Consider the following 16,672-nt stretch of genomic DNA (forward strand, 5'->3'; position numbering starts at 1 on the left):
GACTGAGATGACTTGTAGCCATGGCCAGAGGAGATAGGGAGAACGCAGTGTGATACTGTAACCTGTGCCATCAGAGCATGTGACACCCGACAGCCATACCCAGCCCAGCTCGGCATTGTTATTATTTTTTTTCAGCGTAATTTCAACTGAGTCATTAAATGTATGTATTATTAAACCCCTTCCATCCTTCTTACCCCCTTCCTCAGCAGAAGCTCTTCTCCTGACTCGGAAATGACATGTTTAACAGAAAGAGAAATGAAAGCAGTCCTGCCTTTTCCCAGCTCCGGCAAGCATATTAACCTCAAGCAGGCACTAAATGTTTGGAAGAGGCAGGGGGCCCTGCGCGGCGTGGGGAGGGGGCTGTGCCCTGGGACGAGAACAGCTCTTCCCACAGCCTCAGAGAGTGGCTTTGCTTTTCTGCTCCCGGCCACTTAGACCTTTTCCTGGCCCCGGTTTAAACCGATCCCGTCCCGAGTGACTAGTTGTACCTGTCTGGGCTGTGTATGCTCGGGAGATACCGCCTGGGTCCAGCTCGCAGTGTTCTGTTGTTATCACCAAATCGGATTTTCCTCTGCACACCAGACTGAGCCCACTATCTCTCCTCTCTAACTTGTTGCTGCGGCAAGTCTCTAGAGAATAATATGTGCTGCAACAATTTCTCTATTGTTTCCTTGCCTTCAACTATTGTGCCCCTTAATTAGAGTTACTTGTGGAATAGACTAAAGGGTTGTTCTTGCTACCAGGAAAAAAAAAAAAAAATTGCAATCTGATATTTTCCATTATTGATACTATTATTGTTGTTACTGTTTTCAGGTTCATGAATTGTGCGATAACTTCTGCCATCGGTACATTAGTTGTTTGAAAGGAAAAATGCCAATAGACCTCGTTATTGATGAAAGGGATGGCAGCTCCAAATCAGACCACGAAGAACTCTCAGGATCTTCCACAAATTTAGCCGATCATGTAAGTCCTTCTGATTTCCTGATGGCACTTTTTAAGGCTTTAACTTTCTTAGAGGATCCATCCCCGATTTCACTGTTTTGCTGCTGTTGTCTGTTAGTAGTATCATTATTACTCCTATAACCTCTTGCAAGCTCAGATCCAACCTTTACACTTTCTTCCCTCTCGCTTTGTAAAGTTGTAGAAATGCAAAAGGTTCCTTCTGTTTCCATCTGTAAAGTAGCGAGTTTGCAATGGGTTGTAAAGTTTCCTGGTCTGGGCGGCTTGGAGAGCTAGCAAACTGTCGGTTTGATGTGGGGATCGGTGCTTTCCCTTCTTCTCTGCCAACTCTGTCATGGAGGCAGCAATGTAAGGAAACAGAGACAAGAAAGTTAGGGAGAAAGTTTGCTGGTTTGCTCCCCCCTCCCCTCTCGTGGGGATGACAAGTGATGAGAATTATTGGCAATACTACACTGCATTAGAAAGAAGGGGTTAGCACATTAGAGTTTCCAATGCTTGTGCTTTATAGCAACTTATTGTCAGAATATGGACTTATTGCCAAATGCCTGAAGCATCTTCATAATAAAAGACAGTAACCTTGATGAAGCAATTATTAACAATGTATTACAGAAAGCTGGAGAGAATGATGGTTGAGTAACCGTAGGTTAGTGGTTGATTTTAACACTTTAGGAGTTGGCGAATTAGTGTTACGTGTGTAGGACTGAAAGTTGGTGTGCGTGGTAAGGAGAGTGCCTTTGTTTTTTCCGGGTTTTGGAGCAGCTCCTGTGATCCTTCAAAAGATGCAGACGCAGAGAGACTTCGGGATGTGAAGTGAGAGATTGCAGCTGGTACCGCAGAAAAGGGAAGGAATAGCTCTGGTTAAAAAGAGTGGGTGTGAACTCTAGTTTATTTATAGGAAGGCATCCCTGGGGGGAAAAGGGGTTTACGCAGCTTTAGGTTCAATTGAACTCATAATTTAAATGATAGACTAATATTTTGGCGGTTGAAATATTAATTTAACACCCGGTGTGAAGTTAAGCATGCTTTCTGCACAGGCGCCTGCCTTTATTTCCCAGTGTGTTAAGAAGAGTAGCTCTAAACCCAGGGAGAGTGAGCTTTCTAGGAGCTTTTGTTTCCTTTGAAAACATATTGTTTGTGTGTGTATTTGATAATTACATTAGACCTGGACTGAAGCTGAGTTGGGAGATAGAATGATAATAAATTCTTCTAAATGCCTCCCTTCTGGCACAGCTTAGTTTCAGAGCTCGGGAAATAGTTTTGGACCTAAGCCTTAGCTTTCATTTTCTCATTTGTATTCAGTAAACATTGCAGGACAAGGTTTTTGCCATCATTTTTTTTGCCACATTTAGAATCTATTATTTTGAGAGAAAACAAAAATGTATGCAGAGGTTCCTGAAAGTTTCTCTGCTTATCAGCTGTCTCAGACATAGCTAATAAACTCCACAAGGCATTACACTCATGGTGTATGGCATCGTACAACCTTAAATTCATGTACATAAGTATTCTGTAAAAGTAATGGAAAACAAAGTGTAATGAGTGGCAACCTGAAAGATAGGGGGTCACTCAGAGCAACAGAAAAAAAAAAAGAAAAAGAAACCAAAAAAGTCCATTTTTGTCCAGTACAGTTTCTTTACAAGTGTGCGTTTCAAGTGGAAGTGTAGAAATGGAGCATGCTTATGTTTATATTGAGGAGATTAGATAAACTAGCCTGTTTAGGGTTCTGGCAGATGGCAAATGCTCAAGCCAATTTGCAGTCCTCCTTTATAATACTTAAATTCACACACAATGATAGGACAGGGGTGGAGTGGGTTAGCATTTTGATAATTTAATAACTATTATCTTCCTTAAGAAGAATCTCCTCTTGCTTTTGTGGCCCAAAACACAAACTCAAATAAATATGACAACCCATTTATCTTGCACCCGTTAGGGTTTACCACTTCATTGGGTATTATAATTTAAAGCCTTTTATTTCCTGAGGATTTGAGCTATAACATTTTTACTTTAGCCCCCTGCTATTTGTTTTGAAAGGAAGCAATAATTTGTGCATCCAGAACACCAACTGGGAAATGAAGAGTTGTATCACATAGTTACATTTTATTCATGCGTTTTGGGAAATGTGTCTCCTTATTGGATTTGTGTGTGTGTGTGTGTGTGTATTAGCTTGTTTTCCCAACAAAACTTTAACACTCTTTTATAGCTCAGCCAAACTACCGTGTGTGTACACATTTACATTTGCACTGTACAAGGCTTCAGCATGAAGAAATTTACTTTTATTCGTAAAGAAGGAAAAGCTTTTTAAAAATTACTAATATAAACATGCAAGACTATCAAAAAATGAGCTATCATCTGTGAGCATCTACCTGAAAATGTGGTAGTTCAAGCATGCAAATTTGTCCAATTTAACTCTCCAGGTTTATTTTTTCATTTGCTTTGATATGCATATTTAATACGTAGCCTCAGGCTAGATCTCATTTGGTGAAAGTTGGTGCAGGGGTGATGATGAGCCACTTCAGAAGGACAGAGACAGCATGTTGTTTCCTCTGATTCACGCATTGGCCCACTATTCTGATCCATGGGTCTTCCCCTCATGGTTTTATTTGCACATGAAATACTAGCAGCTTTTCAACTGATTGGCTATGAATAATGATAGCCAAAAAGAAGTGCAGGTTAATTTGTTGTATGCCAAGGTTTCTCTTGTGGACGTCACAGTTTGTGACAGCTGTTTGACACCCCAAAAATCCATACACCTATTCTTATTAAGTGGTATAAAGCTACACTGTGTTTGTTTAATGTGAATTCGGGGGGTTGTAGCGGTGACAGTGGCGGTGCTGAACTAGGAACTAAGGCAGCTCTCACTTCTATTCCTTTGCTAGACCTCAAAACAGACATAAGGGAAAGTAATAGGGAATTGTAGGATTAGCTAATATTTACTATAAGACTTTGAAAGGGGCGGTCAAATAGTGCATGCCTCTCTTCTCAAAATCTACTGCTCTACTATTTCTGTAACTTAATTTGAAACCAAAAACAAAACCAACAAAGGAATGAACTCTTCAGAGATATACCTGTGCTGGAAAAAGGAGACAGCTGTAAGTGGTTGTGGTCTATGTGTTTGGTAATAAATGTGTTTATCAAATTTTATTTTAGTGTACTATTAACTGTTATGTAATACAGTAAGCGTAAAGGGTCTGGGGACTTGCTAGATCAAATAGTGCAATGCTGGCCACAAGAAGCTGAAACTTTTGTTATTACTCTGCTGTGTTTAGTAAATATAACAGCCCATAATTAGTGTTTGAATTTTTAACACCCTCATATTTTTTTATTGCTCTGAGGTATTAGCTGTAGATGGGAAGAAGGTAATTACAGCTATGCCCTGGCTGAACAAGATCAGTTACGAGGGAAAAAAAAAAAAAAAAAAAAGAGGAAAGAAACTATTCCAACTGCAGTTCAAGTTGAGCTTCCCAGCACAGGCAATTCATTATTGTTTAATATAAAGATTCAGGGCCCTATCCTGCTTTCTGTGTTCAGCCTAAAATATCTGTTGGGAATGACAATTTTTTTTTCCTTTTGAGCTGTTCAAACATGAAAAATGTAATACTTGTAAAATTTGGAGATTTTAATTATTTTTTTTTTCAAGTATCATATATGATTTTGTACTTTAATTACATTTCTCTTGTATCTGGCCTCACTTGGTGCCACACAATTCTTCCTCTAGCACAAACATACTTTGACGCCTAGTAATTCTTCCATAGAAATTTATGTCTCTCTTTCTACTAGCTTTTGTGGGAGCAGGAGCAGGATCAGGGCCTCAGGCTTTTTGATATTTGTTTATATGTTCTACTCAATTTACAGCTGAGATGTGATTATATACATATCATAATTTATAAAATATAATTAAAAATGGATAGAAATATACATATGTCTCTTTTTTATAAAAGGACTGTTGACAGATTAGAAATTCGATGCCTTAGCTGCAGAAGTGAAATATTAATCTGAATTAAACCTTTCAGCTCTCAAATGAGGAGATACTTTTATTTTGTACTTTTGGACCCCTAGATAGTTTACATTTCTTTAATATATTCCTTCTCAAAGAATGGTCTGTGCAAATTTCTGACATCTTGAAGATGGAAAAAAAAATACAGTAATTTAGTTCTAGTTATATAACTAAATCTTTAGGTAAGATTTCACTGAATTATGAGAAAGTAACTGGGGGAGCTGATCCTTCAGTCTCCAGGTACACCACACTTTGAAGGATTTCAGTGGAAGTTTTGAGTATGCCAGAAATGCAAGATCAGACCTCAAAGGTGCCCTTTCTGTTTGGGGTGTGTCAGAAGGGAAACTAAGTAGCTAACTGCAACAATAATAAGGCAAACTTTTTCTTTAGTAACCAAGTTTCTTAGTATGTGGTTTAAGACTTATGACATTATGATACGCCCTGTGCTTTCTAAAAGGGCAAGGAGCATTCTGAGACTGTAGAGAATGTTGCGTATCTCCTCTTTTTGATGGGCCAAGGTACTTTACAGTCAAAGGTAATCTACAGCTCAAATCTGAGTGTTTTATTTTTAAAGTGGGTTCTTTCAGATTGAACCAATAATGTATTTCACTATCTATTTGATGCCAGTGTTCCCACTTTGGTTTGAGTTGTCTAGATGAAGTGTAACCACACAGAATGATGTAGGACAATTAAAAAAGAAAACAAACAACCACCCCTTGATTTTTCAAGTCTCAGTTCCTCGCTGACAGGTGGATTATATGTCTGATTTCAATCTTAATTGGAAAATACACAGCACACAGCTTTTCAGAATGTTGCCATGTTCGGGGAGTGTATACTTTCCTCAAGTGCAAAATCAAGGGACAAGAATTAAAACTTGTATGTATATATATATATATACACACACACACACAAACACACACACACACATACATGCACACACAAATATCTAAGAGCTCACAATACCTTGTGTGTTTTGGTTTTGTTTTTGTTTTTAAATGGTGCAAATCTGATATAAAAAAGTTAAGCAACTGTAAGAAAATAAACCTTAGTTCTATCAGGAGTAGTCTTTTACAGAAAAGACTACTGTATATGCATATATATATATATGCATATAATCAAATTAGAGCTTTTTGTGACTCATTTACTTATTATTACATTAACTTATTGAAAGTTTCTCTATATAGTAAGCTTATTATTATTGCACTGCACCGCAGCCTCTAAGATACTTTCCTGAACTTTATACATACAAAACATGACAGATACAGATGCACACACAGAGACACACATGCACGTATGTGTATAGGTTTCTATGTCTGGCAGAGTATACCATCTTCTGATTTATGGTGGTACCTAGATAGAGATTTTTGTGTTATCAATGAGGTCAGTCTTTCCACTGTATTTACAGGTGTTACTTGTAAGAAAAAAGTGAGGAGGATTTAGCTTGTATTTTGGGAGGAATGCCACAAGTATCAGCAGTTCAATTAATTTTTGTGTTTGCAAAATTAATTTACTAGAGCAACCTCCAAACTTTTGAGTCCCAACCATCTTCACAAAGAGCAAGCTCTATAGCTCTTGTAGTTTCTTGCATGAAAGTAAGTTGTGTATTATTTGTTCCTGCAAGATTGATCAATGGTTTTGTCCATTTCATCAGAAAAAATGTAAGGGCCTGATCCTATCACAGTTGTATACTAAAACTTCAGTCAATGTCTGTAAGCCAAATCCTGCTCAGCTTACTCACATGGGTATCAGCTGGCCTGATTGATTTTACTTCCCAGTTATAAATAAGCAGCAAATTCCTTATGGTTAATTGACTCTTTAATATCACCATAAAAAGCAGTGTGAGATCAGAATCAGCCCTAGTGGGACTATGTACACTCACAAAAAATTAACCAGAATTTGCCCAGTGGAAATTCTGGGCATACAAAGGAAGAATTGCAATTTAACAGAAGGTTATCCTACATCAAATATCTCTGTTACAACATCTCTGTTCAAGAAATCCTGCAGCAGTTAAAAACTCTTACAGTTTCCACCAGATTTGCAGCATCGACAAAAGAGTAACACATCAGATTTGCTTTGTATACCAGGAGACTCTTGTCCTTTCTGTTGCTCTTTTCTAGATTTAGCAAAATTCAATGGTGGTGTTAAATCAATTTTTTTTTTTTTTTTTTTAACTTTCAAGGGAGAAAAGACTGACAAAATTGTGTTTTCTAGGGAAGGCTGTGTGTGTAAATGAGAAACAGTGGATAGCAGCGGAGTGATCTCCTGTGGCCCTGCTAGTACAAGCTTTCCCCATATTGTCTCCTGCTTTTATATTAATTACAACTTGCATTATCAGCTGCAAGTCTGTAGCCCAGCAAATAGAAAATACTGCCCCTGGAGACCTAGCTTCTTGTATCTATTTTTCATCTCCTTCTATTGTGCTCTACTCAGTATTCACTGCTTTTCTCCTGGTAACACTGCTCTTTAACACAATTAACTAAGAGCAAGAAGAGCACATATTTGACTCCCAATTATTAAAACTACTGGGAATAGATACATATGTGCTATTTACCTTCTATGATATCTGGTATTAGTTTAGGTCATATGTGTGTGAAAATTTTATAGTATGCAAACACACAAAACAGGCAGCTGCATTTTGGCAGACATCATCTACACTCTTCAAAGTGTTTCTGCAAAATATAGTACCAAACTTGCAGGAAAATATGAGAAGCCATGCTAACAGTTTATGTAATTTGTCTTAAGCTATCTGGGTTTCATTGGTTTGGTTTTTTTTTTTGCTTGGTTTTGTTTTATTTGGTTTACGGTGTTATAGCTTACCACAAATTTAATTGAAATCAATAGAAAAATCGCAATTAGTGTTATTTGGCTTAAGGTACCTAAACTTTACTGATAAAGTGTTTCCAGTGAAGTACATTTTAGATGTGTCATTTTTTTTTGTGAAGACATGCATAAAATAACTACTTATGATTAGACATTTGACCAAGAAGCTTTTCTTGAGGGATGCAAAGTTGCAAATAGTCTAGGAGAGAAAAAGCGAAGCTCACTGACAGGTGCAGTGATCTCAGTGCAATGCAAAAGAACACTGGCTTTTTATGAGTTCATAAATTCCACCTCTAGATTTATTTGTCATTTTTTACAATATTACAGTCTAGCCATTTCCCTCCCTTTCAAATTCCTCCAACATTCTACACTCTCATCTTGTAAATATCCCATCTTATTATTTCTTTCCTTCAACAAAATTCTGCCAAATTGCTTCCCCAAGAAAACTGTGTCACAAAAAATACATTGAATTCCTAATCAATACAGCCTGTCTTTCTAAAACAGGATCTACAAACTGAGGTCAAGAACAACTCAGCCTGGTAGAGACAGCAAGTGTTTTCAGCTGCGGGAATTCTTATTCAGTGATCCTTTCCAAATTTGTTACGGTTTTGAAACAGAAAGGCCGGTCTAGCTTTTGAAATACTGTATGATTGGTTTTGGATGACATTTGCAATAAAACATAGCTGAGGTGTTACCAGTTAATTATTGTAATTTTCATATGTGTGATAAGGAGCTCCAACAGCAGCCAGCTTAAGAGAGCCTGCAGTGCATAAAATTAACATAACTCACTGTGTTCCCTGAAAAGTTTAGCCTAGGTGAACATGTTGCAATTATTACATTTTCTAAAAGGAGGTTCCAACCTGATGTTGTTGGAGGGCTAAACTCATGCTATGCTATTGTTTCTTTCCTTTTTCATGTATTTCTTCGAGCTCTTTATCTGATTACCATCCGGCAAACAGCTGACGCTAAGAGGCTGCAGAGGGCTGAAGAGCTCCTGTCTGCTGTTTGCCTTCAGCTTGAAGCTATTTGAGTGGCTTCCTAACTCTGAGATAAAAAGAGGAGCTCATAGACACAACTGTGTTTTAATCCAGGCTGTAGAGAAACTTTCTCAGGTTTTGCCTTTTATTTCTATCTGAACTTTTTCCCAACCTTATTTTCAACTTTTGTTTGTTTTAATAACATCCAGGCTGCTTGAACTTTCAAGACCTCTCATCTTTCTTTTTGTGCTTCTTTCCACCTGACTCTGTAAAATGATGGTAAATCTTTGTTTATTTTAATGAAATTGTGAGGGAGTTGCAGTATTAGTGGTGATTTCTGAGACCTAACCAATACAAGTCTCAAGGAATATAAAATAATATTATTTGGTGGCTCTGTGTGTGGTGTTGTGGTGTTGTTTTTGTTTTGTTTTGTTTTTTTTCTTCCCCCTGTTGTGGATCTGTGTGAGGAAAAGCAGATCAGTGTTTGGGGGGTGGGGGGTGGTTTTGTGCTGCTGTGTTGACAGGTTGGGTGAATTTCAGATCCTGGCTTGTCTCCTGATTTTACTCATGTCTTCCTGCAATGGAGCCATGTATGTGGGTGCACGTGTAAGGTGAAGGGGATTTGGATTCTTCTTACCCTTTGGTCACCTAGGGCTTTACTGTGAGGCTTTTGAAGTCATGGATTCTTCCCTTTGTCTCTGCCACGATCTGGGTCAGGCCAGTTAGATTTATGTTACTGGGTATTGTAGCAAGCTGTTATTTGGCAGTTCTATTTTGCATTGCTATAGAGCATGTGGTACTAATCAGTGCTAGAAGATTACTTTGAGATGTTTCAATATATATTTCGGGACCTGATTCCAATCATACACTGAATTGTACAATGGGTAAATCAATTGATTTTGTTGAACTTATTCCTACTACATGTTGGGGTAGATGAGGTCAGAATCAGTCCTGCTCAAAGAATTGATCCAAGTTTGTTCCTTGCTGCTTTCAAGATCTCCTTATGCTTTAATAGTCTGGTGTTATTTCATAATGTAGATTTAAAACACAAACTTTGGTAGTGTTGTTGTTTTTTTTTTGTTTTGTTTTGTTTGCTTGTTTTGCCCTTTTTTTTTGTTTGTTTTTGGAGGGGGATTTGTTTGGTTTATTGGTGAATTGTTATAATGTGCTTGATTTAAGTTGTCACGCACAGGTGACAAGTAATGCAGGTCCAGCCACTAGTCTGATCTGTTTCATGTGTTCTTGCTCTCCTTTTCTGCCAGAGGAAATTCCATCTCTTGCCTGCCTTCATGTGGTGCTGATAAAGCTCTTCCTGTACAGTAGAATTCCTGTTTTCCTTTAAGCAACAGCAGGGTATTGGGAATGATCAGGAAAGGGGAGGAGGACAGGAGGAGAATACACTCAGCAAAGTAGCACAAAACTGTAACATTGAGTTCTCCTCACTTACCCTTTTAAATAGAAGCTCCTCACTCTGGGAAATAAAATACTCAATTAAATGGGAAACTTGCATGAAATGTGTGACTAAAGTACAGAAGTTGAGGTCTTACTTAGCTAAGCTTGCAAACTTTGTATGTTTTATTTCTGCCTTCCCTTTTGTTGTGTTTTATGCATAGTAATGGAGAAAGAATTACATAAAAACCACTATACACATTATTTTATATAATCACCTGGTGGTTATTCTTGATGTTACTTGTAAGTGAACTGTTAGAGTGATACATCTAAGAAGTCTTTTGAAATGTGTCATATCTAGGTGGTGATAGGGGGTGAGGAAGTATCTTTCATGGTATGTAATGTCTTTCAGAGAAAACTCACTTTTTCTCTCACAACTTTGCATTCACTTCAAGTTTTTCCAGCATTCGAATGGATGAGAGAGAGAGTAAGGTGTGAGGATGTGCTCCTCTCCCATGTATGTTCTCCTCTACTTTTTGAAACAGTTTTCCTCTTCTTCCTCTCCCCTTCTGTCTTCAGTCAGTCTGGAAAAATAATGTGGTGAGGTAGTTTGCAACTATCAACTATCCTGATCCTAACGTGAATACCTAGTGTGATAAACTGTGTAGGCTGATGTCCTCCTCCCTATCTCCCTGTATGGCTCATTAAGAAACTTAAAATATTTTTTTTTTTCCTCCCCTGAAATATTCTTCTTCAGTATTATTCAAATAGTTAAATTCAGACAGCTCTTTGGAAAGTTAAAAACCAAAAACCCTTGTCCTTTATTTTACCAAGTAAATCTTTGTACCTCCTCTGCTTGTTTTTGCTGAAGAATTATTACACTGTGCAAACAGTATCGGTGTTTGGCACATTTCACAAATGCTAATGTGTATACTTTCCCCCCTCCTCCCCTCTTCTCCTGGTTTTCTCTCTGTTCTTCATTTGCTATTGGAATGGGATCTGTGGAAAAATTCCTTGGCACTCTGACACCAGAATCCTTCATCTTGGAGAGACCACGATGATGCAACCTCAACACACTCGGCAGGCACACCGGGGCCCTCCAGTGGGGGCCACGCTTCCCAGAGCGGAGACAACAGCAGCGAGCAAGGTAAAAGGTCAAACTTTTTCCCTCCGCAAAGTAGGCATGACTAAAATAACTCCAGCTTTTTTTATTATATCAGTACATCTGCCTTAGAGTAAATATGGAGTGGCAGACTTGTAGCATAATCGGCTGTAACTTGGGGAGACGGTATTTCCTTTTCCTAACCCACTTAGTTGTATTTTATTATTATTTCAAAGCAAAATATCTAATCTTCAAACAAGCTTTGTAATAACAATTGATTAGTTCTGCCAATTCCTTTACAAATTTGGTTATCTACAGTTTATTTTTGTGCGGTGTAAGTAAATATAAAGATAGACATACTCTCCAGCTGTGATGCAGTTGCTTGAGCTGGGTTATAGACAAAGAATTTAACATGTAGTTTTAGCTGAGGGAGAGACTCCTGTAGAGTTATGAAGCTGATAAATTACATAAGGTAGAAGCAAAGCCTGAACTGGATGGAATAATGTTTCTTGCAATGTTTGCTTGTACAGACTTATTTCTGCTTCTAAAAATTTGAATGCAGAATGGTTAATAGAGAGATATCTGAGCTGCAAATCCTCGGCTGGTTCTATGCAATCCAGTCTCCTCAAGGATTCAGGAGGCTTGATTATTACTTCAGGGGGGTTTGTTTTATTTCTTACTGCATTGCACCTTGTGTGTGGTCATCTGCATCCATGCTGAGTGAGTGTCAAAGGCTGTCATTCTGATAGGACAGTGTTTTACACTAGCTCATTAGAAGTATAAGTGACTCCAGAAGGTATAACAGTCAAGACTCCAGTGCTAAAAGTTGAGTAAAAATGTGCTACCTTCACTCTTGGATCATGTCTCAGATTTTTTTTTTTTTAAAGATCAAAATCTAAGGTAGGCTCTGTTCTTGTTCTCGTTTTTAAACATTGGAAACCTCAGCTAGTGAATGAGACATCACCTTTCTAAGTTCTTACAATACGCTCCCTCCATCTCATGCACCTGTAGCATTTTGTAGCTGTGTTTCTCCCACATGGAGATTACACATACCAACCAGAGCCAACTGACAGGTCTGCCATCCACCTAGCCATGCAGGATCCCAAAACTGGAGAAGGGAGCAGTTTTCAGGGCTGAGATGCCATGACTAGCTTTGTGCTGCGAGCCGATTCCCACAAACTTTTGCCACGCTTAGGCAGTGGAGCAGATACATGCTTTCACGTTTCTCTCATGGCCTGCTGCTTGGCACAGAGCTAGATCCCCACATCTGTCTCATGATCTGGTGTTCTACCAGTTGTAATTGTAGGAGCTTGCAAAGTTTGTTTCTTGTAGAGCGGTTTGGCTTTGTCTTCTATTTGTGTGAATTGTTTATACATTTTTAATCCTGTTGCTCTTGTTGAGAGCAGCCATGGCACAGGGTGTGATCCAAATCCAGTAGGAGTCATGTGGGATTTCTTCTCTATGGTTGGATTGGAGCTGTACGAGGTCCAGCATGAACTATTACAGCTTCAGTAGCTAATGAAAGGGAGAGCTTGACTGCACAGCAGCCAGTCTGTGTGTTGTCTAGTAGCTGACCATGGACTTTACTATTGATCAAACGTTTACATAGTATATTGTGGCTAAGATTCTTGGTGTGGCAGATGATCACTTGAATACTTAAAAATTATTTCTCTGAGTCATCTGCCACAGTGTGCTCATTCCACCCCTAGGCAAGAAACTTCTTCACACCTGCATCTCCACTTTGGTCCAGCAAGCCCACAGAAATTAGAGTTTCTTCATTGAGCTGTGCTTGATAGAAAGAAATCCCTTGTATCGACATCCAGGGATCTTGCATTTCATTAATCTCTGATCCCTTGTCATGTAGCTCAGAGTGCTCAAGAAATATTGCTAAGCATAAGAAAAAGTAGTTAACTACACCAACTTCTCATTGGAGACTGAGGTTTCTGTTAGTATATATGTAATTTAAACTTATACTCCCTTCTGCAGAAGGGGAACAACCGCTGATGGGCCAAATCAGTCCCCAGTACTGCCCAGTCTAGCAGGGTAAAACATCACAAGTGTGCTTCCCTTTGTGCTCAGTTGGGCCTTTAAAAGGGAAGCGGTCGTCCAGTGACAAATCAGCATTCCACTCAGCTGCTGGCAGCTGAAAGATGTATGATCCTACAGCACTGTCAAAATTCCCTTTGGAGACAGCTTTGGATTGCTCTGCCCCTCTCAACCCTGGGAAAGACTAAAGAGAGGGAGGCCTTTATTGAATTTTCCTCATGTTTCCTTGAGGGAGGCAGGGTTTACTTTATAACTCATGAATTGGCAGTGAGTCAGTCCCAGGCAATGCCAATATGGGTAGATGCCCTCTTGAGCTATTCTGAGGTAGTTACTTATTTGGGTCAACCTCGTTTCCCTGCAGTTTTATGAAGACTTTCCACAGATGCTGCTTCAAGTACTCCACTTGCCCCAAAGGATTTCTTGGGAATGGGAGCTCATTAGAGAGTCTTGGGTTATATTAGTAACTTATGGTCTTGAGACTCCACTGATGCCCGGTGGCAGCAGAGATTGATTCAGACTAGAATCTCCTCTGGCTCTTAGGAGAACTCTTTGCAGGGGTCTCTGCTTTTGCCTAAATTCTATGATGTGCAGCTCGTGATAATTTTTAATTATTTTTTTTTTCTATTTTTTGGGAGAGGTAGATTGAAAGGAGTTGGGTGAGTGATGACAGTATTTTTGCAGACTTTCTTTGCATGAGGTGGATGTATTTATTAGACAGAAGAATCCATCCATAATTCTTAAAGTTAGAACCAAACAAAAATGGTGTAGGCATTTTGTCTGTCTCCAGAGGACAGCCTCTCCACGACAAAGCACTACTGCCCTTTGGCATCAAAAGGGTTAATCTAGTCAATGTTTGATATTATTAGAAACATGTTAGCATTGAAAGAGTTAAGGAAAGGGCCTTCAGGCATTGAATGCTGAAAGATTACCCTAATTTTATTAGTGGTGAGTGTCTGTGTTTGTTCTTAACATGTCACCTCAGTTGTTCAGCAGAAAGCTAAGCTATACAACATATTGATCATCTAGCAAACCAAAATACTAGTGACCTGTAATCTACCAAGCATTTATTGGCTTTATCCTAGATTGGATCCACAAATGCACATCAATGCTGTGTAATACTATGTTAGAGATTAGCAATTATGTGTTAGGTCTGATCAACTTCCCCCCCTGCTCTGGAGAGAGAAAGAGTTAAATATACCCAATAATAAAAATAAAGCTTTCTAAATATCTTACAAGGGAGAAAAAGAAGCTGATTTAATGGTCTAATGAGGCCATCTTCCAGAGACTTGTTTTGTGTAGGGCTTGCTTTGACCTTTCACTTTGCTCAGGAGCCCAACGCTTCATTTTTCACATTCTTGCAATTACGTTAACGCTTCAAGCATTTCTGACTCCAAGTCAGCTAGCAACACCAGGCATAACTCAACACTGTGAGTTTTTCTCCTCTCTGTAGATTCATTAACAGGTCACCGGGGTCCCAACTGAAATTTAAAACTGACTGGTTCTGTTGGGTTAGCTGAGTTATAGCAAGGGAGATGTCAGGAAAGGGGCTGAGAGAAGGGGAGGGGAGAGAAAAGACCCTGGGGTTTTTGCCAGGGAATATATGTGTAAAAACCCTAAGTGGAAGATTAAAAGGTGTGTGTAGCTTTGTCAACCACCCTTTTCTTTGGAGGGAAAAAGCCACATATGAAGGTCTTCTGGGGTATCATGTTTTCCTTATTCTTTGTGAAACAAAGTGAAAATGACCACTGCCTTTACATACAAGGCTAAATGACTTCTAGAATTCGGCATCAGTTTGTACAACAGTGATGGATATGATGCTCCCAGACTTTAAGTCCTATTTAATCTCTTTATGGGATATTTCGAATAATGAATATGGCAGATTATGCATGAAAAGTGGGAAATAAATCTTTTTAAGGTTTAAAAACATGTGGTCTACAGGAAAACACCAGGGAATAATTTCAGTTTCACATTTTATGATACCAGGGTTTTATATCTGATTTGTCATATTCTTAGTTCAGTCACTCAAAGGATGTGATCCAGTCAAGTCAGAGGCTGTGTTTCCTCAGGACCTCTCAGGAAGCTCAGCATCTTCTTAGGATTAGGCCTGGGGTGATAAACTTGACCATAAGCGAGAAGCCAGAGACAAGAAACTTTTAGGTTATGCAGCAGTAAATATATAAATGGCCGTCACAGCCACTTTGCTTTACCCATGTGAGTAGTTCATTGGTGTGTGGTTTTTTTGGTTTGGTGGTTTATTTGGACTTTTTATGGAACTATTTGTGCTGAATGCAGATCTGCCCTTTTATAAATATCTGAAGCAACACTCCAGGGCAATATCTTAAAGTAATTTTGAAATGATTTTGTGACAGCTTGATGTTTATCCCACAAATCTGTCCACAGTAGCTTTCTGTGGAAAAGACTGCTTATCTGGTCCAGGACAAAGTCAGCTAAGATAACCTGGGATGAATTTCAGGTAATATGTCTCTGGATTGATGCATGTTGGAGAAACTAGGTAATATATTTGTTACTCATTTTATACCACCTTGTAATAAAGATGGTATACAAATAAAACTTGTTTACAGAACTATCTGATAATACCTAAAGGCCTGTCCTATTATCAAAATTACATAAAGCTTTGAACTAAACTTCAGTAGTCGGAAAAAAATAAGTTGCTGTTAAAAGAAAAAAAACCAAACACGCACACGAAAAACCAAACACATTAATGCAAAGACTTTGGAAGTTTTATATCCAAAAGCTAATGCTACAGCTTCTTTTTCCCTTGTTCTATGTGTACAGGTAAGCCTTCTGAGGCTACTATGCATATTCATCCTAAGGATTCAGAACATATTTTTGTTCCTTTGTATTTTTACCTATAAAGCTATAGGGTATGGTTTTATTGGAGAAGAGCTGCCTTTTATAAGAAAGGAGATTCCTAATAGAAAGGCTCAAACATCCAGACTGTGAAAAATCAAACTAACTAATAAATAATGCTTCACTGGAGATGCATTATTTCAGAAGGCACAGCTCTTATAAAGGTGAACTGTATGAAGTATGAAAAACTCTTAAAGAACAATGACTTTTTTCAGCTGAGGAAGATAGAGGAAGAGAGTAGCCCTTATTAATTCATCTTTTTCCTTTCAAGTTTGAGGGGCCTGTCCTTGTGTTGATATGTATGAGTAATTCCCATTAACGGTGATGGGAGTTACACATGTGCACTGACAGAAGAATAGACCCCTTAGTGTTCAAAGCACATGAAATTTACATTTTTTCCATTGCTGTAATTGAGATGTTGACAAATTGGAGAATATTGATGAGCCTTTGTTTTAAGTATTTCTTGCCAAGTTTGCTTTATTTTTTCATGGTTTGAACAATAGTGTGGGTTCAGCA

General features: G+C 38.5%; 1 protein-coding gene across 1 annotated transcript in view; it reads left to right on the forward strand.

Annotated features, from left to right (window-relative positions):
• Positions 1-813: 813 nt before the first annotated feature.
• Positions 814-16,672, forward strand: part of LOC103774456 (homeobox protein Meis2) — a gene marked incomplete at its 5' end in the record, with an annotated part of 103,511 nt that continues 87,652 nt past the window's right edge. Inside the window, 2 exons of the mRNA XM_008941863.1 lie at positions 814-963; positions 11,170-11,284. Coding sequence (XP_008940111.1) covers positions 814-963; positions 11,170-11,284 — 265 coding nt within the window. The remainder of the gene's footprint in view (positions 964-11,169; positions 11,285-16,672) is intronic.

Source organism: Merops nubicus, unplaced genomic scaffold, assembly GCF_000691845.1.
Source record: "Merops nubicus isolate BGI_N331 unplaced genomic scaffold, ASM69184v1 scaffold23656, whole genome shotgun sequence".
Lineage (NCBI taxonomy): Eukaryota > Metazoa > Chordata > Aves > Coraciiformes > Meropidae > Merops > Merops nubicus.